The 23,863-nt window shown below is 29.3% G+C and overlaps 2 protein-coding genes across 5 annotated transcripts in view; one reads left to right on the top strand and one right to left on the bottom strand.

Moving 5' to 3' along the window:
- Positions 1–360: 360 nt before the first annotated feature.
- Tsp97E (Tetraspanin 97E) lies at positions 361–15,417 on the bottom strand. 4 transcript variants are annotated; one of them, XR_010844939.1, is made up of 7 exons: positions 15,204–15,417; positions 14,956–15,123; positions 14,726–14,824; positions 11,435–11,557; positions 8,900–9,028; positions 5,565–5,734; positions 361–520 (listed from the first exon to the last, which is right to left on the bottom strand). XR_010844939.1 is itself a non-coding variant. In XM_014430658.3 (7 exons), the coding sequence occupies exons 1-6, from the start codon at positions 15,261–15,263 to the stop codon at positions 5,660–5,662; spliced, it is 654 nt and encodes a 217-aa protein (XP_014286144.1). In that variant the 5' UTR covers positions 15,264–15,417; the 3' UTR covers positions 361–520; positions 5,636–5,659. The 4 variants fall into 4 exon arrangements, 3 of the variants coding, with proteins under 3 accessions (XP_014286144.1, XP_014286145.1, XP_014286143.1); XM_014430658.3 differs by having other exon boundaries at positions 5,636–5,734; XM_014430659.3 differs by having other exon boundaries at positions 5,641–5,734.
- A 65-nt stretch (positions 15,418–15,482) lies between these two features.
- Positions 15,483–23,863, top strand: part of LOC106687013 (mitochondrial glutathione transporter SLC25A40) — a 10,945-nt gene continuing 2,564 nt past the window's right edge. The window contains exons 1-7 of the mRNA XM_014430655.3: positions 15,483–15,619; positions 15,702–15,982; positions 16,061–16,239; positions 16,310–16,598; positions 19,566–19,664; positions 20,417–20,511; positions 22,702–22,783. Coding sequence (XP_014286141.1) covers positions 15,766–15,982; positions 16,061–16,239; positions 16,310–16,598; positions 19,566–19,664; positions 20,417–20,511; positions 22,702–22,783 — 961 coding nt within the window. The 5' untranslated portion in view covers positions 15,483–15,619; positions 15,702–15,765. The remainder of the gene's footprint in view (positions 15,620–15,701; positions 15,983–16,060; positions 16,240–16,309; positions 16,599–19,565; positions 19,665–20,416; positions 20,512–22,701; positions 22,784–23,863) is intronic.

Here is a 23,863-nt window from a genome sequence, read left to right as displayed (position 1 = left end):
ATATAAACAAACAAACATATTAAAATTAATAAATAATATCAAACTGAACCTGAATAATTTGTTCTGTTCATACAGTCTTAAAAGTTTCTAAATACATAACAATTAAAACTGAAACACAAAACATATTTTTACTGATAACTATTAATATTTACTAAATGGTCCAATATTAATTTATCGAAGAAAGACTTAAGACATGAGGAATAATAAAAGATCATTAAAAAGTGAAGAATGCTTCAGAAAGGCAAAAAATGAAAATCACGAGACTTAGAGAACCGGTAATACAATCATTTGGATTAACTGAATTGTTCCTTGTAATCTGAAAACCTATTAAAAGTGTCAAGGAAAAACAGAGAAAAAACAAAAGGTTTCAGGGATTTATTGGTAGTTTCAGATCTGTAGTTGGCGTCGTCCTAAGGTTTGTATAGCGGTAATTTCTCCTTCCCGGAAATAAAGTTTGGGAAAAATCTATATCTGGGTCAATTTGATTACGATATCTGAAGGCGAGAATGATTCCAATCACCTGAAATATGCCAGCTCAAGTTCAATGTCAGGGAAAACAAAATTATAAAATCTTGAATTAAATATAAATTAAAAACAAAATTTAATATTATTTAACTAAAATAAAATAAATAACTGAATCATAATAATCAAAGATGTAGAAATTAATCAATGCAAACATTAAGACATATGTTTAATTTAAAAGTATAAAATAATGATCTATTATTCCATGATAATTAGTAATAAAAGTTATTTTTATTTTTTTAAGAAAAATAAATCAGAGAATATTAAAGCTTAAAAATAAGTACTACTTAAAAAAAAAATATGCAAATTATTGAATATATTCCTATGTTAAAGGAAGGTTAATTATCAAGTTAGGTAATTTAATTATAACATTAATACAACAAAACATACAAAGTAAAGCAATATTTTTTTGTTTTTTATCAAATTATAGAACTAAGAATTTATTATAACACATGTCATCAGAAATATAGTAACAATTAATCATCAAGATCATGTTAATTTTAATTTAAAAAAAATTTTATTTGTAGAAATAATAAAAAAATTGGCACCTGTAGGATAAATATGCTACAAAAAGTAAAGGTTTAGCTCATCTATTTGAGGAAACAATTATAAAACAGTATTAAAAATCAATAAAACAAAATTTGATAGTAAAATTCAAGATTTTTTTCTATAATAATGAAATTATTTAATGATGATGAAAAAAAAAAAAGAGAATAGAATAAATAATTACATTTTGATTGCTTATAAAAGTTGAATAAAGATTGGAACACTTATTTTCTGATCAAAATAAGAATCACACTTACAACACATGATTTCTGATTTCAGGTAATATTCTAACATAAGTTAATTAAATTTAAAAATCTTAATAAAAGTTCAGATTTTGGTCACCTTACTCAGATTTAATATGTCATCTTTAACACCACTTGCGCTTAATAATAATACGTAAATCAAAAATTTAGTAATCTATTAATTAAACTGAAAAAAAATTTTAAAATGTCTTTGTAGTTCATTAAGAATATTAAATATACATCTCGAATTATATAATAGCATTTCAATCCAGTTCATTTAGATACTTCAACACATACCTAAAAAGACAAACAGTAAACCTTCATTGTAAGAAACATATAGAAAACTGTCTTAAGGTGTATGCAGATTCTTTGTATAAAAGCATATTCACCTTCCTCACTTTTTAACACTTTTGAAATTCTGAGTTAGTCAATATAGGTATCACAAAATTATAAACATAGTCACAAGAAAAACAGACGATAATCACAAGTAAAAATATGTTAAATAAATAAATAAATGGAAATAAAAAAAGAAGCAGATCTCTATACTAAATTGGGATTAAAAATAACATGAAATATAAAATGAAAGACGAGTTACGTGAAGGTGTGGAATGACTCATACCAAATGCTTTAAGACCAAGAAAGCCAAGGTGGGAGCCATTGCATACTGGACTGCATTGTACACTGAATTTATTACAAAAAAAACTCGAACTATGCTAAATTCCAAAGAATAAGTTATTGAAACTTAGCAATGATAATGATGATGACAAAAATCATGAAATATTTGGTGCCAAACTATGAATTCAATGAAGTGCACAATTACATTTAGTTTGGTTATATAGATAAGATCAATTACTTTTCTTTCTATTGCAAAACAATAGAACATAAGCAAAATTAAAGTCATTACTTCATTTTGCAGGAAACTATAGAACTGAGTGAGTATATAGAATCTTAATTATAAGAGATAGTTGACCGTGGATGACTTGTACAAGAAGATGGTTGGGGGTGTGGTCTAAATGAAACACAAATAAGTTGATGTAACTTATTTAATCGTGCCAACATTTCGGCTAGTTTCTAGCCTTCATCAGGGCTAAGAACAGAACAAGATAACAATCAATTAATATAGAAAATATTAATTGGTTGTTATCTTATACCAATTGATTATCTATGCCTTATGCCTTATCTTCTTATCTATACCAATTAATATTTTCTATATTAATTGGTTCTTATCTTGTTGTGTTCTTAGCCCTGATGAAGGCTAGAAACTCTAGCCGAAGGTTGGCAAGATTAAATAAGTAACATCAACTTCTTTGTGTTTCATTTTGACCGCACCCCCAACCATCTTCTCCTCGTATATAAAATCTTCTACACGTTCCACACCTCAATCCAGGATTGCCTTAATAGGCAACTAACATTTCATGTTGAATGAAGATGTCCAATAAGTAACTTAATTTATGACCTTAGCTTTACATTTAAACAAATTATTATTAGAAAGTATGCCATGATATGAAATGAAATAAGAAAGAAACATTTATCATTAGTTTCCTATAACTTTGTTTACTAGATAGATCACAATCATTGTGTGTATATAAACCGGCTCGAGTGTCTATTCTCAATAGGCAGTCTTAGTAGCCAGCAGTCTGGCCATCTACTTCAGCCTAATCGCTTTTCGCTACGGCAGGTGGACTACAACCAATGTTGGCCCATCCTCCAAGAGGACAAGGCGGAGGTACACAATTAGAATCTAACTCCACAAGGACACAACCAACCTCCAGCAGGGGCCCTTTTCGTGTATGAAATAATGATGGAAACTAGGAGATAACTACAGACTTCAACTTCAACAATATAACCTGAAGTTTCAGTTTACTTATAAGAGAAGGAGGGAAGAGGAATCATCAATTTTAATGAAACTTTTTTGTGCCGCCTATGAGGAAAGAAAATTATCAAACATAATTTAACCAATTTTTGATGATCAGAAAGAGAAAAGTTTGCACAAAAAAAATTATTTTTGAATGCTACAATAATTTCAGTAAAGTGTTTCTTAAATCTAAAAAAAAATGATCATGAATTCCACTTTGCTATGTAAGTTAGTCTAAATTGTTTGAATGTTGTGCTCAGAGGAGTTATGAATATTTATGTGGATACCAGACACAGACAGGAAAAAATTCTTCAGAAAGTTAAGCACAACAATTAATAATTTTAATTTCTATCAAAATTTGTAATTAAGGGTTTTAAGGGACACTAAAATGAATCTGACTAGCTTTTTCATAAAAAAGCAAAACAAAACCTAGGACTACTTAACTTGACGTGTCTTTTGTTTTTTTTAATTTTTTGTTTATTTAATGTGCTAGGAAATATTTTTTCCTTTTAAACAGAATGAACCAATTGAGTAGTAGTAACCTTTAAATCCATTCAGATGGGGAAAAACGCTGGCATAAAATATTTTTCTCTTAGCTCTTAGTGCACATGGGCAAGAATCCTCGAACATGTCTCTAATATTTTTTGACTTAAAATCACCAAATATAAAAGTTTTATTGAAATTGTTGTTAACAGGTGGTCTGTAGTCTCATTTTATTAGTTATTTGATAAATTTAAAAAAAAAAAATTGATAAAAAGTTCTTCTGAACTGTTCAAAAATTCAACTAATTAATTTTCTCAGATAGGCTATGATCATATAAAAATTACTAACAGTAAAAAGTAAAAGAAAAAAATAGTTCCTTCAATGAAGATTTACTGTATTAAATAAAAACTAGAAACTTAAAAAAAAATGACATATTTTTACATAGATCTTAAGGAACAAACCTTAAGATCAAAACTGTAAATAATGCATTATATATATAAAAAAAAAAAATAATAAAAAAATAAATGATGCAATTTATTTTAAGTCTTTCTAGACTACAAAAAAGTAAATAAAAAAAAAATTAAAAACACTATTAAGAAAACCAATGAAGTAATGGTAAATGAATCATTAAGTAATTTTCTATTGGCAAAATATTCCTAAATAAGACATTAAATGATTGGTTAAATTTACCAGGATAAGTAATATTCATTGCAAGATGAACCATACGAAAATTCAGCATATTATGTTGGTACTTTTTTTATTTGAGTATTATAAAAAGATATAAAGGGCTTTTAGTTAAAATGGGTGAGTTCTGTTTATAATTCAGTAAACGCATGCAGGTGAGACAAGCAAGGTTCCCAAACCCTCAACTCATATAATGTAAAGAGTACATGCTTATCTATTATTCATTTTAACTCTGTTTAAAAAATTGCTCTTCCTACAACAAAAGCACTAGTTGAAAATATTAAAAAAAAAAAACTACTGTGAATAATTAGTGAAACAATTCATATTCTTATAAGATATATTAAGTGAGAAAAGCAACAATTTACACAGGGTTATATAACCTTATACCATATCAAGCTAAAACCAGACCCATTCTTCAATGTAGGTTTTAAATGGAAAATTATAAATACACATTTAAAAGTTTATTAATATTAGTAAGATGTTAGATCTTTTATACACATACATGTATATGATGTTTAAATTGAAGAGATTTTTAATATATGATTTAAATTAATAAGCAATACTAAAAATAATTTAAAAATTTAGGGTAAAATTACTTTATAAAATAAACATGTTATTGACTTTTCATAAGACTGTTTTTAAAAACAAATTAAAGATAACATTGTCAATATTCTTACTGCACTGGATATCAGAATACAGTTGTAGTCTGACTGAAGATCTTATGATAAAAATGTGAGATGAAATCTTAATAGAATCTGTGAGGAAGAATATTTATTATCTTTAGCTTGTTAAAGTTAAACAGGTTAATTTAAAATTTTACCTCTTAAATATTTAAATTATTATAATTATAAATTTAATTTCTCATTATGTAGTCATTCTAATTTTAAAATTAAAGAGTTATTAAAGCCACAAGGATTTAAAAAATAATCCTAGCTTTTCTTTTATAATTATATAAATAGAGAAAATAAAAAAGCTCATGAAAGCATTGTGTATGAATAACAACATATCCGTGATTCTACCACATATTCTTATTTCCTCTATAAAGTAATATTTAATTTTTTAAATATTTAGATTTATTATCTATGCACACAACAACAATGTACTACATCAAATATTTAATCTTATTTCCATTTTAAGAAGTGATAACAAACATCAAAATTAATAAAAATAATATAAGCTGCTGAATAAAATGGGTCTGCTTCTAGAAAAGCATAATGAACTAATTATACTACCAAAAGATTAAAGTGTCAAAGATACAAAAAAAGAGGAATGGAAAAGGAAGGCGATGTTAATGGTGTAATACCCAACCACCGAGTGGAGTTAATGGTTAAAGAAAAGCACGGGGATTCGCACGCGGGTCCTTCTGGTTTCGATAGCGCACTGTCAACCAAACACCCACAAACTGCAAAAAAAAAACATCAACAACAAACCAACAAAATTACTACAAGGCTTACAAACTTTATTTTATTGTGATTTTATTTCAATGTAATTTAGTGAGTAATAATAATAACAGAGCTAAAAAATAAACTTTCCCCTCAATAATGTTATTAACAAGTGATTTTGCAACTTTTATAAAAATCCAAATGGTGAATAAAATGCTTATTTATTAAAAATATAAAATAAAAAAAAGCAAAGGGAAAGTAAATTATTGTGTATCAGTACATGCAAACTACGAGCATTCCATATTTAGCATACTAAAATATGGATTGATTCACAGGCAGTGAGAACAGAATTGCAAACTTTTATTAACTGTATTTTCTTAAGTTACTAAAATTAATAAAAATAATCTATTAAAATATGGAACATGCTTAGATGCTTTTTCCATCAGCAATGGCAGTTATCTTCCTTTTGATTTAGGATAAATATCTAAAGGAACATAAATAAAAAAGATAATAATTACATTTACCCTTTATTTTTTTATTGGGAGGGGGGAATATTGGCTGCCGCTACATTAACCCTAAGTATTTGTTTTTGATTAAATAATACCTAATGCAAAATCAATTGTTGAGAAACTCATGGAATGTCAACTGTATTTTTTTTTTCATTTTCAATTATCAATTCATTACCATCATTTCAATCCAAAAATTACACATATTTTTGATCCACTTTTCTTCATACAGAAAAATAAACAATTTAATACAAAGTAAGATTTTTTCAAGATTCAAAAAGAAACTGAAATAGAGTAATGAATAAAAAATTTATGAAAAAAAAATGAAAATAATTTTCAGTATAGCAGTAGAGATTTCATCAACCGATGTCTGTTGGATACATCTGACAAGGATTTGAATATAGGCTACATTAAGATCACTGAAGGCGTAGAAGGCCTTTCTAAGACTCGAATATTTCAGAAAAAAAAGGTCAATCCTAGACCCAATCACCACACTGATAAAAATGGTGTAAAAGGTTATCATGGGAAATTGGAGGAGGAAAGGTGTGAAGAGTAATTGAGTTATCATCACACTGCATGTGCCCTAAAGGAAAAGGGTACCTCTGTGTACTTTAGGAAGATATTCAATGACTATTCAAGACCTTAATATAAATAACAAAGAACAAGCTGATGATGATTTAAGGTGACTCATCGAGTGCTCCATTCCAGGGATCAGTGCTAAGACCCCTACTGAGAAATGTCATGGATGATTCAGTTTTCAGGTTAAGCCTTCCCGAGAGTACCACAAACAATAAGATTTACAGGATATAAAGAAGTAATCCTGAGGTACAACCAGAAAACCAGAGACCCTTCTTATTAATAGCAGGAAAAGTAGGGTAGAAATCAGTCTGACAGTAGGTAGGCAAGAGATCTGGTCTAAGCCATCTTTGGTACATCTCAAGGTGAGAATTAATAAAATACTTTAATAACTTTTAATAAAAAAGTTCAGGATGCAAGAATAAGGTAGCTAGGGTGACAAAGGCACTATCCCCACAGACACAGCCAAAGGGAACTGATATTAAGTTTGGCAATACCCATTATGCTCTATGCATCCGTGATGTGGAAAGGGACCTTGAATAAAATGGCTTGTAGAAGGCAGTGTGTCCATATATATATTGTTGGAGTGGCCAGCACCACCCTTAATAGACTCAAACACTGGTTTCCTACACCTATAAACCTGGATGGACAGACAAAGCTGAGTACTACTTCACACAGTTGCTATTGGGCCATTGCTGCTCCCTAATCTACCAGCATAGATTTAACCTGGACAATATAGCAGAATGCTGCGTTCTCAGAAATAGGAGAAAGGATGGAACATGTATTGTACTTCTATCCCCACTTTCTGAAAGAGAGGGAAGAGTTCTGATAGTTCTCCTGTTCATCATTAACACCGATAACATAGTCAATCGATGGCATTGGCTGAGGAGTGCAGGATGGTGTCCCAACATCAAGCAATACAGACAATCAGGCAATTGAGGAAGAAGAAAAAGAAAAGGTAAGCCAGGAGGTAGCTTAACACATTGAGGTAGTACACAGTCAATCCTCCAGGATTTAGTGCTAAATGGGAGTCCTGTGGAGGATGGGGAACAGCCATAAGGTGGTTTAAGTAGGTACAAATCCCAGACATGAACAAGCCTATCTGCATCTATTTTGATGATTTTCACCAAAACTTGTAATAAAAAAAATAATCCTTGAAATTGGTTGTCCCATATCAAAGTTAAATTTTACTTTTCTGAATGTAATTCTGTGATAAATTTGTTAAATCTGTCCATCTATTAGGTTTTAGATCTCTCTCAGGCAACTACAACAGCATTCATGCTTGTGTAGAGCCATAGATTCTGGTATTTATTTATTCAACTTCATCTCATTTTTTTTTATTATACAAAATAATGAACGATGATCTCCATTAAATAATTCCTCATTTTTCTTTCTAATTCATCTTCTTAAGATATAAGTATAGGTGATACCATTTAATCTGACTTTTCTTTAAAACTCTAAATCTTCTTCTCGGTTGTCAGTGGATTATCGTAACAGATTGGTACAGAAGAACAAGCCTTATAAAGGCATTGCTCATCTTTAGCTTCAGGATTCAACAGACTTTAAGATATAAGTATCAGGGAAATAAAAAATAACGTACAAAGAAAATAAATTTCTGAAAAAAATTTACTCTTGTACATTCTTTCATAAAAAAAAAAAAAAAAAAAAATAGAAGGAAAATAAGGGCTTCCTGAAACATTTTATATCCTGATTCGTTATATATTTTTATATTGAAGTTCTTACTCCAACATTTTTGAGATTATTTTGATCAAAGTAAGATATCATATATCTTATGCCTTCATGTTTTAAGGAAATTATCTAATGTAATATAAGTTCATGAAGCAGTTGGCCGAATCATTTTACACAAGCTGCATAATTCATGATACTAAATTGCTAAATTAACCTTAAAATAAAATAAATCATATAAGATATAAAAAAGCATTAAGTGAAAAATAAATTTCTTATTAAAAATGCCACATGGACACTTTTTACTTCAGTAACACAGTGCTTTATCAAATACTGAGAGAAATAAATAAAAAAGCAACAGTCATATATTAAAATATAATAAGCAATCTTAAAATTTAAAAAAAATACTAAACCCACCTCAGTGAAACTAAAGAAGAGGCCTATTCCTCCACACAGTTTAAAGGCGTAATCGATTGTAGACTGCAACTTTGACATGCAAGGAGGACAGGTACAATTTTCACTACTCCCAGTAGGACAGCAAATAGGCTAAACAAATTCCAAGAAAAAGTAAGTTAGTATTTCAAACATTAAAAGAAATCATTGAGTTCTTGCTGTTCAAACAGTCAACTATTTGGTATGTCGTCAGTTATAATCTGATAATGTTTCTTCTTCCTTTTAATATTTAATTAATTAATTTAATTAATATTGAATTTACATTAAATTACTAAAATTTCTTTATAAATAATATAAAACTGTACCCCTACAACCCACGAAGGGTTAGGGGTGCAGTACTTTACAAGGAAGCACTGTTATCAGACCAACAGTTGTGCAAGGAGGAGATTTGGTCAGAATCACACTCGACCACCAGATTATTACCCAATTAAGGATACCCACTTTATGGGGTTGAGTGGACCCTGAAGGGCTCTTAGCTCAAAGGGTTGACTCATGGCTACAGTAACAGCCTGTCAGATTCGAACCAGGATCCTTGCAGTTAGTAGCACAATGCCTTGCCACTGAGCCACGCCACTCTTCAAGTAATGCCAACAGCAGGCGGTTTTCCCAAATGGTCACCCATTCAAGTATAATTCACTTTCTTCACCAATTATACCATCAAAGTATAAAATTTCTTTAATAAAACAATAAAAAAAATTAATAAAATTTGAAAAACGAAATGTGTAACAACAATTAAGAATGTTTTGGCAGTAGAAATTCCCTAATAGCATTTAATTGTAAACCGGTTAACTCAAGAGATGAACAAATCCCCAAAAGGCTCTTATTAGTTGGGGTCACTGCTTTATCAAGCAGAGATCCTTGTCAATGGAAATAGATCTCTCCCATTTTCTTCATCAAATACATTATAGCTATCTATCTCCACTGAGAAGGACCCTGCATGGTAAGACCCTGACCTCGACAAAAAAGGATCTAGTCACGGTTTGTTCATCTCATTAGCAAGTATATAGAGAGAAACTGGATACCATTTTCAAGAAAATTTTTGAATTAATAAAAAAAGATCCAATGAGGACTTGTCAACTTTTGAAAGAGCAGAAGATAATAGTAATAAATAATGATACTCCCAATGGATTTTAGGATATTTCACTGTATGAAAAAAAAAATTCTAAAACAGAACTTAGTAATCACAAACTATATTAATAAACAAAACACAGGACTGACAAGAAAGGTTAAAGTTTATGTTATAATCAAAATAAACACAATAAATGGTTGACTGTTTTCTCCAGAAGTACCAACTTTACAATTATTAACAATTTTAATAGCTTTCAATGTGAGTACAATGAAAAATGAATATATTTTTCTTTTTATTACACACTCCTCGTTTAAAATAAAATAATTCAATTGATTTTGATTATAATCCGAATGGTCAAATAGGTTCTATCAGCCAATGTTTTGTCAGTAACAAGTACCTAATGAGTAGCAATGATTTAAGGCAAAAAATAAAACCTTTTTAATTAAATAATTTGGTGTTAATTTCATTTTATGACTTATGATACAGTTGGAGGAACGTAATCTTTTCGATAAATAATGAGAACTGACTATAAATAACACGCACATTCATTTCGCAAACTAAATTGCAAAGAGAACAAATATTTTTTTAATTATAACAAAATAAAAGAGATAATGAGTTGAATACACTCTAAATAATAGACCTATATGATTATTAATTTTAACTTTCATTGTTTTAGGATTAATTTGATAAATTATAAAAAAAATAATAATAATGATTTTGCACTAAAAACAAGAGCATGGGTCAATGATTAGCTTTCAAAATAAAAATAAAATAATTGTAATAAATATCAGCGGATGTTGAATATTTAGCAAATATTGAATTAATTTCTTATTTAGTAACTCCTCATAAAGCAAATAACATTTATTAAATAATCTCATAATTTCAGATCTGCACTCAAGTATGCCTTATACTGCACACAAGTATAGCTTTTCAACCAGTATTCTTCTAATCACCAACTTATAAGCACCACCAATGTCACACTGGTATCCATATGAATAACAACAAATGTTTGTTAAAAAAAGTATTCAGCCTTAAAAACAACTACAAAACCTCTTTCAATTATTATTCCCCCTTGCTGATACAACACTTACTCATGGATTTGGAAGCACAATACATAATTTGTCACGAGTAATTTTTATCTGCAGAATAATTCTTTGATGCGCGGTCATAAGGGCTTAAGTCATTTTTTGAGCATTTGGAGATTATGTCATATTATGGCACCAAATCAGAGCAACCGGTTGATATTAAGGTCTTAATGCTACTATATTGTTTTATTAAAATAACAATTACAAAAATTAAATTTTACATAATGTTTTGAACTTTGTTTTAGCTCTCCTGAAAAATTCATATTTTTGACTACAGCCCTTATGACCATGTATCAAAGAATTAATACACTAATTACTATGAATATATATCTATATGAAACCTACATCTTTGTTGCAAGCTGGATGTCCCATAGAGTCATTCACTTGGTGGATTTTATCATCAAATCCACAACAACTGAAAGTTCTTTGAACTTCAGATTTCAGATCATTATCCACACGACTCCAACCCTAAAAGAAAGCAAACACATAGTCAGCAATACAAAAAATAAGAGACCATTTTCAAGAAATTACATTCATGGCTTAAGCTGTAGTAAGAAAATAAAACTTATGTGTCAAGGGATTTTATTGATGTCAGGTTAAAAATAGTTACCTTTTTGAAAATAGTCAATTATGATCTTAACATATTTGCATAGTTATTGTTTGTTTGTAAATATGGTTAAATATGCATTTAGTAAAAAATAAAATACACAAAATTGTTATCTACCTCTCCTCTGCTGATAAGGATCACCTTGGAGGTTTCAAAAACATTTGAGAAAGCAAAAAATCAATAATAAATTTGAAGCCTAAAAAAAAAGGATAAATCCATTTTTTTATTTAGTGATTTTAGCACAATATTGTAGCACAGATGAATCAGAGAGTTTATACAGGACAGCAGAAAAACAGTCTGAATGCCTGGTTTTAAAATAACAAATGGTAGTGAATGGTAGTTTCAGGCTAGAATCTTTGAGTTTGCCCATTTCAAGGTTTATATCTCAACAGGAAGTAGGTTAGAATTTTTACAGGTGAGCAAGTGAAGGAGATTTTGTGATTCACTATCAGCGAGTAAGTAAAAGAGTTGTACCAGTGACTGTATAGTATTTAAATTGGATATGTAAGCTAAATTGAAGGTAATAACACTAAATTAGATGCTCCTCAACAACTTTAATTTAAATTAAATTAATTTGGAACAACTGTTATTATTATATCTTCTTTTTCTGGCACAACGCTTGGTGCAATGTACTACAGAAATACATTGTACGTTTCTTGATGAGGTTTTCAAAGGGTGGGTTAATCATTCCCATGCCTATTTTTGTGAGTGCCATCTATTGGCTAGAAGGCCTCACAAATGCACGCAGGGGAGGGGAGGCTGTGCATTGTGTAATTATATGCTCGAAAAAATAGGGCCAGGGCTCAAACTCACAACCTTTGGGTCGGTAGACAGGCATGTTACCACACTGCTACCATCGCCCCCTTAAAATAAATTAATTCAGAACAAATGTTATTATTATATAAGTGTTTTAAAGTTCCTAGTTGAATTTATTGTTAAACTAGGTAAAACTATTCTACTGCACAGTCAATTCTGACCATATTTCCAGACCGAATTAGATGGTAGGCACTCATTCAACACAGAATTTAACGCTTTTTAGTTTGTTAATCCATAACTTTTCCAACATGAAGTTATGTTACTGTTTAGGAGTAATAAGAAAAAAAAAGTAAAAATATTTTGAGGTTTTTTGGCTGATAAAAGTTCTACCTTGGTCAGATTTGTTAGCATAATTATTTATTTATTTATTTTTTTTCACAAATCCATTAAATAATGGAAAAGAAGAAAAATGGCAGGAACCAACAATAGCAAAGTACACTAAAATATCGGATTATTCAACGAATACAAATACTTTACACTATCTGGAGCCTTTATTTATAATCAGAAAGTTGCAAAATGAAGCATACTGACATTCACGCAGAATATAAATTTCTTAAGAGAAAATTTCATGTTAATTGAATCATCATTCAAAAATCCTTATTTAACTTAACATATTCTATTCTCTTCATAATCAATACTTTGTCATCAATATATTCTTTATTAAGAGTACTGATGGTGAGCAATCAGGATTAATAGATTTTATTAGAAGTGAGTCTCAATTCCTTAATTTCAACCATACTCATTCAATTATATTTTTCCTTATTAGTGGATAGCTTACTACCAGACTCTTTTTGGATTAAGCTATGTATTCATAAAATAAAATTAATTTATGAATCTAATAATACTTCATTACATAAATACAACTATGTGATAACTATTGGTGTAATAAATTCAATAACACTTGATTACATAAATACTACCATGAGTAATTAGTACATATTACACACTTTATTTAGAACCATAGATAAAAAAATGATTCCACAAAGCAAAAGTCTGGCCGCTAAAGAAGGAAAAATAAAATAGGTTTTAAAATAAGAAAGACTAACTGCTTCTCCCTCTAGTAATACCAAATAATCAACTTCCTCTTATTTTCCTTGATAAGCCATCTAAACTAAAGGGCATTCAAGAATTAAATATGAATTTTTTTCTGTCAACTGCATCAATTAAAAAACTTGGATTACCTCATAACTTTAAATGAAAAGGCTTCAAGTCTACATTGTTCTTGATATTACAAGATTTCGTTAACAGTGTACTAGTGTACACAATATATACTCACTATTACATAATGTTCAATTGTTGAAAATCAAAACTAACATTATTTTTTATTACTACTTAAACCACAAATCTTGAATTCTGCTGACTATGCTCACTGCAATGAGATAATTAAACCCTAAACGGTACCTTTACATTTGTGGCTAGATATATATTCACAAAAATACAAATCATTTAATGGTGCCTGTCATAACCGACAACAATGTTCAATCAATTTCTCATTGAATGTCAGTGAGTACATGCCTACTGCCATATCATAATGACAGATTTTAACGACTACCCATGAATTTATCAAACAGCCAGGATATCAACTGGTGCTTATCTTATTGATTGACAATACTGTCACTCATAACACAAAAAAATTATTGAAATACAAAGGAAGTTTTCCTACCACCAAACATGTTCCCTTGGGTTTAGCCAAAAATTCTTGAGCTGTAATACACGAAAACGTTGCTTGAGTCAAATACTTGAAGATGGAGATGGAACCATTATTGACTAAAAAGCTCATAATAATAAGCAATTAAGACATCATTTACAGGACAGCTGAGTTTTGATTTGATTTTAAAGGTTGGTTTATAAATGATATTAAGTTTCTTTGACATCTGAGCACCCTTTTATTACTATCTTCCTTAAATATCATAATTAGTTCAGTACATTGTTTAACTTGTCATTATCAGACATCAATTTTATACTACTTAGGACCAAAGTGTTCATAAAGTAACCTCAATTCTTGCAAAGTCAAGATTAAATCCTAAATTGAATTTCGGGTTAAGTTGACTTACAGATTACTAAACTATGGATTATCAGGACCCTACACAATGAAAAGCAAGAATTAATTTTTAATGAACAGTCAAAACAAAAAACTGATAATTTTCAATGACTAGATAATAAGGAAACACTTAAAGGGTATTTAAAAAATAAGTTCAATAGTACAAGTTTACCTGTTTAGCCAGTTGCTGTTGTTCATCCATATTGACAGCAAGGCATGCACAAGCAACACTAAACTGAACCAGTAGCAATAAAAACAATATGACCATGTACTAAAAACAATTTAAGGAAAATATACTGGTTTTAAATAGCTGCATGTAAAATCATACATAAATCTAGGTGTGTAGAATGGATGAACACTATTATGTACAAATTTCTACAATTGTAACAATGTAAAGGATACAAAAAATAACATAACTTGGTTATGCTGGATGGCTCCAAATAAACCAAGTATTGACACAAGAATCAGGAACACTCCACATGCCAAAATTCCTCCAATGATAGGTAAATTTGTAACTAATGCAGAAGCTCGCCCATAAACAGCGGCAACTATTAGAATGAAACCAACAACCTGGAAGAAACGTGAAATATCAAGTAAATTACAATTTTCAATCAGTAAATTAAATTTAGAACAAAATCTAAGCAACTGACCACATAGAGTATGTTCAATGCAGTCAATGCATTTTTTGAACAAGTAAATCCTCCACACATATTGTACTGTTTTTGAACACTGAATATGTCACTCAAATAGTTACGTTAATTTATGATTTGTAATTTCTATCATAAAATAAAACAAAATAATCTTCCTCAATGAATGACATTATAATACACTGCTCAGTCAAAACAGCTGTTTATGAACTTTATGCTTACTTAATTTGACTCGTGTAGACTTATTCTTTTCTGTCCAAAGCGATGTTTTTAAATGAGGGCGAATAACTATTTATTACTTAAAATATCATAATACAGTTTTCATCGATGATAGTATATTTAAATATATTTTTACAAGTGTTAGTTAAAATGTTATGATCGGCTTATTGATAACGTATCGGAGCAGTGGCGAAAGACCGGTATAACCGTGTTACCTGTATTCTAGGGATGGGAAGTTTTATTCATTTAAGTTTTAATATCCATTCATTGATCCTTTTTCAGTTTTTTGAGAAGTGGAAAAATAATTAATAATTATTTATCTTAACCGCCATTGACTTTTACATATATGATAAAAGACCAAGAAGCTGACAGCATAAACTTCTGTCAGCCTCCAAAACAGCCTCCAAACCAACCTCCAACTGTGCCTCCTAACATACCTTCAGACATGCCTGAAGATGATGACAGACCTGTTTCCTTGTCTGTTGATGATCCAAGATTTAGAATTACTCCAACCCAGCAAATGGCTGCTGCATGCTCTGGAGCTTTGATTACATCTTTATTTGGTTAGTTTTGTTTTTATTTAACTAATGGATGTGAGGTCCTTGATTAATTCTTGACTGATGCAATATTGCTGTTTTCAGTTACGCCCTTAGATGTGGTCAAAATTCGATTGCAGGCTCAGCAGAAAGCCCTGGTAGCCAATAAATGTTTTCTATACTGTAATGGTCTCATGGATCATATGTGCACTTGTTTAGGGAATGGAAATGGCACTAATACTCAAGATTGGTATAAGCGGCCAAGCCACTTTAATGGCACTCTTGTATGTGATTGCATGTTGTTCGGTAATTATCAAGTTATCAGCAAATGATATTTTTTTTTTTTGTTTTTAGGATGCTTTCATTAAAATTGCTCGAACAGAAGGTATAACATCATTATGGAGTGGATTGAGTCCTACATTAGTTCTTGCAATACCAGCAACTGTTGTTTACTTTGTAAGTTATGAACAGCTTAGAACACGTTTGACAGATTGGGCCACTTCTAAAAATCCTGTTGGGATACCGCAGCCATTGTGGTCACCATTGGTTTCTGGATGTACTGCGAGATTGTGGGCTGCTACTGCTGTCAGTCCCTTGGAACTAATTCGAACTAAAATGCAATCTAAACGTCTCAGCTACTTTGGTATGTGTAGAGATCATCGTTTATATGATAACCATTCTTATTTCCATCAATATTAACTTGAAATATTTCCTATTTTCAATAATAATGTAGCTTATCTATTTATTATTAAATTAAATTTAGTTTCAATAATTATGTATTGCTATTAAGATTTATTCTTATATAATTTTTAAACTGAATCACCATTGGATGAATTTAAGGTCATGAATAGTTTATAGTAAATCATATTGTTTAAATGAATATTTGTTATTATAAAGTTGACCTTTGTGATGAGACCAATGAAGGAGTTTAAAATGAGTTGGCTCTGTTTTTTTCTTCCACATGTGCATGAAAGCTTCTTAGTATGTGTAGTAGTTTTACTGATTAGCTGGATAAAATTGTCCTCTGTGGTGATACATAATTCAGTTTCTCTCTGTAGTTTAGCCCTTATTTCTTCAAATGCAATTAAGGTTGTGACAATGTGCTCAGCAGTTTTTAGAATAGGAAAAGAATTTAAGAGGTTGATGCTCTTCACAAAGTCATGGAGTTTGGCTTGTTAGTTCCAATGTTTTATGAGACATTGGACCACTCAGTAATCAGAAAGCGCCTATTTGGTTTCCTACTGTGGTTAGGTGGTGGGGAAGTATTTTCTCACTGTAACCTCTTTATGACTTGTTACTCATCATCGATTCCACATATCAATGGTGTCATCCCCAATTATTCATTCAGTTTGCTTGGATTTTCTATAAAGACACCTTGTAGATTCTCCTGAAGATTGGCATTTTCTTTGTTTTTACTTTAATTAAAGATCAAAATTTTACTTTTTCTTAAAGTAGTCACATTTTTTTAATAATATATTTTTAAAATTTGATGAGAAATATTTTAATATTTAATTATTTTGAATAGAAAAAATTTGAAAATTTAATTTTAGTTCAATACTTCTTTTTCTTTTTGTTAAATTAGATTAGAAATTTTGTATTTATTGTGATGTAATGCCAATCAATGATCATATTTATTTTTAGATAAACAAGCTGCTTATCCGTTTATTCCGCTTATCCTTTATTCAAGAATGATAACAGAATGATTTTTTTTTTTTGTCTTTAATTATTGATATAAATTTAGATCATTTTAGTTCTGTAAATATGCCAATTTCTATTTGAGTGATCCTTGAAAAATTCCTTACATCTAGCTATCTGAAGTTGTCAACAGTAAAAACTGACTTACTTTTTATTTATCTTCTGTTTATATTTTCTAAGCCTTCTATATCTTCTATTTCATATATTTTAAATAATATCACCTATATTAAAGAATGTTATTACACAGGGTAGGACATCATCATGACCCATGTGAATTTATTTGTAAGAAACAGACGTATAACATTACATAAAGGTTTACTTATGTTTTTAAACCACAAGTCTGGGTAATTTTTAAATTCCATTAAAAATAGGACATCTTGTGTATTATAATGTTACTAATTTTAACTTTTAAACATAAATTAAAGGCTTTGAAGCCAAGAATGTTTATGGTCAATATAATTTGCTTAATTCAAGGTCAATATAATTTGCTTTTGTTTTTAAAATTATTTTCCTTAGACCCAATTTAAATTATTATATAATAATATATCAGCTCTTTACACCAAAATATTGTGAAACTCAATTTATTATTTAATTTTTATTCAAAAATATATTTTGCTATTGTTACATCACTATTATTTGTTCCTACTTCCTTGGCTCTGCTCCCAAACTTCAAATCATATTTATGTAACATCTGCCCATTGCAATACTAAAATAACTCGTTAATCTAACTTTAAGGAGAATGAAGTTTAAAGATTTTTGTTTTATTGTAGGAAGATAGTCTGGGTGGCGGTCAATAAAGGTATCAAAATAATAAAAGAAAACTATTTATCGTTAACCAATGTTTCGCCCCACTTTGCAGAGCTTCATCAGGGCTTTCTGAAAGAACAAGATACAGACATTTTAGAATTGACAAAACAATCGTTATGTTTATAAAATATTTAAAAAAGAATTAACAATAACAATATAAGGAAGTATACATGTAGGTTGACTGGAAAAAAGGTACTATAATATAACTAGGTGTGATAAAAGTTCTAAATACAGATCTAGACTAATAAATTGTAGGAGACTACTCATTAAAATTAGTTATATATATGGTAAAGAGGTAGGTGATAAAGGTAGAACAGATAGACAAAGTAAATATGGTATATGTGAGGTGTAGTAATATGTAAGTGAGGTATTAAGTAAACTGATAAAAATAGGGGTGATAAATTGATAAAAATCACCTATCAGATTGTAACACAGCAAACGACTGAGAAAAAAGAGGGAAAGTGTAAAAAATGTCTCCACTTCCTAGGCTAACCCTTAGGAAGGGTAAGATTTTGTATAATATATTGATGGGTAAAATTCTACCTTATTTACTTATTATTACTAAAAAAATCTAGTAACTTGTTTCCAGTCCACCTACATGTATACTTCCTTATATTATTGTTGTTAATTCTTTTTTATATACTTTATTAACATAACAATTGTTTTGAAATGTTTTTATTGTAATGTTTTGTTAATTCTAAAATATCTGTTTCTTGTTTTTTCATTTAGCCCTGACGAAGGCAACAAAGTGAGACGAAATGTTGTTCTTTTACTATTTTGATACCTTTATTGACCATCACCTGGACTATCTTCCTACAATCTACTTCATACTATCTTATATGCTATCTTCTTCCAAGTTTTTGTTTTCTATAAAAATACTTTTTTGCTTACTATCCTATTAAACTACTAGTTATTGATTTGTTATGATCTATTCTTTATGTACACATTTAATTAAAAAATGAGATTTAATACAAAATAAAAATCTTTTCAAAGGTTATATTTTTGAGTTTTGTTTGTATTACATTGAGAATATGATGTGCCTGTGGATTTATAAGACATTACTTTATTTTAAATCATTAATACATTAATTTCATTTATTTTTCCTCAGAGGTCCATGAGGCATTAAGAAGTCTTTTGAGGTATCATGGTTGGACAGGGTTGTGGAAAGGTTTAGGTCCCACTCTTCTTAGAGATGTGCCATTCTCAGGTATGTTTATTTATCAATATGTATACTTTTCATTTATCAATATGTATTCTTTTCAATTCTCATTTTATGTTTATTTATAAAATGTTTATATTACACTTTCACTTTTTTCTTTTATGTGGCACAATGGATTCCTAAAGCAATCCTTATCCTGCTAAATCTTCCAGTCTCATCTGCTTCGATCCTTTGCATGTGATACACTTACTCTTAGTTTTTTGAGATCTTCTAGTACTTTATTTCTCCTATTTTTTTATTGTAGGCTGACATTTTACTATCAAAGTTCTTTAACAATAGTCTTTTTTAAAACTTATTTCCAAATTTTATAATAGATGTTAATCAAGAAATGCTATGAACTCAAAATACTTTTACACTTAGTAAAAGGTTTCTTAAAATGAATAAGTACAGATATAATAATCATTGTTATTGTCATGGAACGTGTATATAAAAGAAAAAATAGTCATTAAATTAGGTTGCTTTACCTGATGTTCATTAAGTATACTTGTTTCCATCCTAATTATGAAAAAGAATCAGAATATACATTAAAGTGTTGATGTCATTATTTACATTATTAATGTAAAAGTTTAGTAAATAAAGATTATAAGCAAGTCTTTAATGAATTATATATTTGTTGAATATTTTTCATTTTTCTTTGGATGCAATCCTTTTGATAATAATATTATTATTTTACTTATTTTTCATATCTTAGAAAGTTATTAAATTATAATAATTTATTTTTATTCACTTTTTTTTTTTAGGTATATATTGGGTTATCTATGAAAAACTGAAAATGATTAACGATAATAACTCATCATTTGGCTACAGCTTTTTGGGAGGAAGTTTTGCTGGAAGTGTATGTTATCTTGAAAAACATTACCATTTAACTGAAATGTTTAAATATTTGAATCATTCTTCAATAGGGACTAAGTCCAAAAAACAACTTTTCAGGAAACTTTTTAAGATAAAGCAATAATTTTTTTACCTAAAGTAGTAATAAGTAACTTTTTTGACAAATATCGAATATAATTGTAATCGAATTGTAAGTTATCGAATATTGTTACCCTTCAGTGATTAAAACTATAAAGTGACTATTGGACTTAGTGCCTTTCACCTCTGTAAAGAATAATGTGAAGAGAAATTAACATCAATCTATTTATTCTTTATATTTAATTATGAACAACTTTATTGTGGTTCATTTTTATTATAAAGTATTAATCAAAAAGAGTAAGAAAAATAACCTGTGGAACTACTTTAAGTCCACAGTTCTTTCATATAAAACTTACAAAACAATATAAAACATCACTATTTTATTTTATAAAATTTTCCATTTTTATCTTGACCCCAATCATAATATTAAAAACTGTTTTAAAAATAAATCTAGGAAGTATTTGTAATAAGTAGTAATTTATTTAAATTTTCAACTTATTCCAAGCTATTTCACTGAGGTCGTTTCTTTGCTAGGTGCAAGGAGTGTCCAAACCTACTATCTGTGTGTAGGTTTTTGGCCAGGATCTTTTTGAAATGGTAGTACCTCTGAAATCAGCGCATATGATTAGGGCTGTAGTGAAGAAAGTACAATACACAGTGTATATTGAGGGATATGACTGTTAGTTTTAGATTCTACAAAGGGCTAACACTTAGTGATTATCTCTTATATATACTGATTAATTAGATTTCAAAAGTAAAGTAAGAAGATCCTGACTATTGAGGGAATAATATTCAGCAGATCTACTATGATTTTGGCCTTTGCTGGTGATGTTGAAATTATGATTTGATTGGTTCACATGAATAATTTGAGTGGGCCTGGATTTGAATATATGTATGCAAATTCCTGATTGGATAATAGCATGAGCCATTGCACTTTGTGTCTGGACCTTACTCGTTTGATAAGGTGAATGAGCTGATTAATCTTGGTTCTCAGGTAAACTTGAATAGTGAGTTACAAGCTGAGGTCCTATAGAGAAATGTGTCTGTTAATAAATGTTATTTTGGGCTAATAAAACATTTAAGGAGCAGGATCAACTTGAAACAAAAAAAGTACAAGTTTATAAGACCAGTGGTTACTTATTTCTATGAATATTTGACATTATCTGATACACAAGAAGCTCATTTAATGTTCAAAAGATGAATACTAAGGAGAATTTACATCCCAGTTTACAGCAATGGAACATGGTGGATACGCAAGATTGCTAAATTAACAGATTTCTACAGGCACCCAAATGTTGGGATAATAAAGGTAGGGTATCTTTAATAGGCGAAGCATAAGGTTAAATGAACCTTGACCAGATTTTTAGGAGAATCCTCCAAGAAAGGATTTATGGCATGAAAAGAGTTGACCTCTGTTCTGATAGATTGGTGGAGTAGCAATAGATGCAAGGTCCTTAGGGTAGTGGTTCTCAACTTTTTTTTATTGTGGCTTTCTTCTTGTGCTAAAATACTTTAGCAACACTCTTTTCAAGCTAAAAAAAAACATTGTGGCACATTTATCCTTAAAGTGGTTGAATTTGTTAGAAAAGAGGAAAAGACAGTACAAAGTTAATACTGGAATGCACTACTTATTTGCTATTTGAATCTTTCTTTTTTTGTAATATTTTGAAAAAGTGGCATTGATTTTAGGGTCTGGTTAAGATAATAGTTGGTTTTATAGGACAGGGGTAAAAACATGACAGCCCTATGCTTAGCAACAGAACAATAAAGCAAGAGAAAATAAAGAGCTTGCAGGAACGTAATTACTAGATCCTCAGAAGATGTATCTGTTCCCAATTTTGACATCGAAAGTACCTATTTGTTACTGTTTATAAAATGGGAAAGCTGTCTACCATTTATTTTTTAATCTAACAGCATGTCTTTTTTGTTTTAGCATAAATGCTAAGAGATTTTAGGATAATGCATAAATATCATTTACACTTAGTAGCAAATAATGCAAATCGGAGCTCTATAAGCTAATTGTTTTGGGAATTTATTCTTTTTTGTATACCAATTTGTTTTAAGTTCTTGTTTTTTTTTGTTTAGAAAATACTTCTAACTTCAATTTTTTTTTTAGACTGCAGCATTCGTTACCACGCCGTTTGATGTAGTGAAAACTTACAGGCAGATAGAAATGGCTGAAAAAGAAATTATTACTGGTAAGGATATGAAAAAAAAACCAAGTGTTTATTATAATTATGGTTGTGGACTGTATTAACAGCCCAAATTATTTTCTTTAATAAATCTTCCTTCATCTTTAATAACTTAAAATTGAATAGCTTTTACTAATATAATGCGGCTCATTCCTCATCAAATCAACACACTTTTAAGCCTTACAATCACAGATTTCATTTAGATTTTGCACTTATGTTGTGTAGGTATACTAACTTAGGAAATAAGGTATAATAGACTTAAGAAACTATAAACATTTTTTGATATATGTTTACTTTTTTTTAATTACAGGGTGGTTAAATGGGCAAAAAAACAGAGAACATGTTTTGGGTTTGTTGCAGAAGCATTCTAAATTTAGCTAGCGATATGGGATAGGTGAATTTTGGTAATGAACGCAAAGAATTAGTGCATTAATGGATGGACTTTATTATCGGAAAATGATAATAGTTCCAATAATTCAAAAGTTCTCTAAATCAGGAAATGTAGTTTTTTATGTAGTATACAAATAGGACAAAAAAAAAAACTGGCAGCTTGTATGTACCATTCTACAAAGACTTATTTCCTCTGCCATATTTTTTCTCTGTAAAAATTATCTTCAAATTCGGATATGGGGCTTAACTTATATTCAGGAACAACCTATAATAGAACAGAAACAGTATGTGTGTTTAATCAATAAGCATTAGTAAGTAATTTAAAGAAGATTTGTTTGTACAAATTAACAAAATTTGTTTTGAAAAACTATAATTAGTGGAACCATATTTTGAAATATTAAATTGAGATTGAACTAAATTAAATTTTAAATAAATACTGTTTTTAAATGTTTACTTTATTTATTTATTTGTTTTTTAAGACAAAACAGCTTTCACTTACAATTGATAAACCACTCTATTCTTGGGATCTTTTTTTCATCAAAATGTTTATATATATGCTGTCTACAGTATGATCTTTGAAACACCTCACTTTCAAAATAAAACCAAACTTTTTTTTGTCAGATGAACTACTATCCAAGCAAAGAAGTGTGTTTGTATGTATATATATATTGTAATAATTTTATTTATTAAAAATAA

The sequence above is a fragment of the Halyomorpha halys genome, unplaced genomic scaffold (assembly GCF_000696795.3).
Source record: "Halyomorpha halys isolate HHAL.00 unplaced genomic scaffold, Hhal_1.1 Scaffold908.1, whole genome shotgun sequence".
Taxonomy (NCBI): domain Eukaryota; kingdom Metazoa; phylum Arthropoda; class Insecta; order Hemiptera; family Pentatomidae; genus Halyomorpha; species Halyomorpha halys.
Note: the sequence above shows the minus strand (reverse complement) of the source record. Positions and strands in the feature narration are given on the sequence as shown.

Bases quoted from the DNA above. Each gene is read 5' to 3' on its own strand.
- Tsp97E (XM_014430657.3), bottom strand. From the start codon at position 15,263: ATGTGTGGAGGATTTACTTGTTCAAAAAATGCATTGACTGCATTGAAC. The intron at 9,029-11,434 runs GTAGGTTTCATA...GAATTTGTTTAG, and splicing joins ATCCAGCTTGCAACAAAGAT to CCTATTTGCTGTCCTACTGG. The intron at 521-8,899 runs GTGGGTTTAGTA...GGCATATTTCAG, and splicing joins TCTTCTTTAGTTTCACTGAG to GTGATTGGAATCATTCTCGC.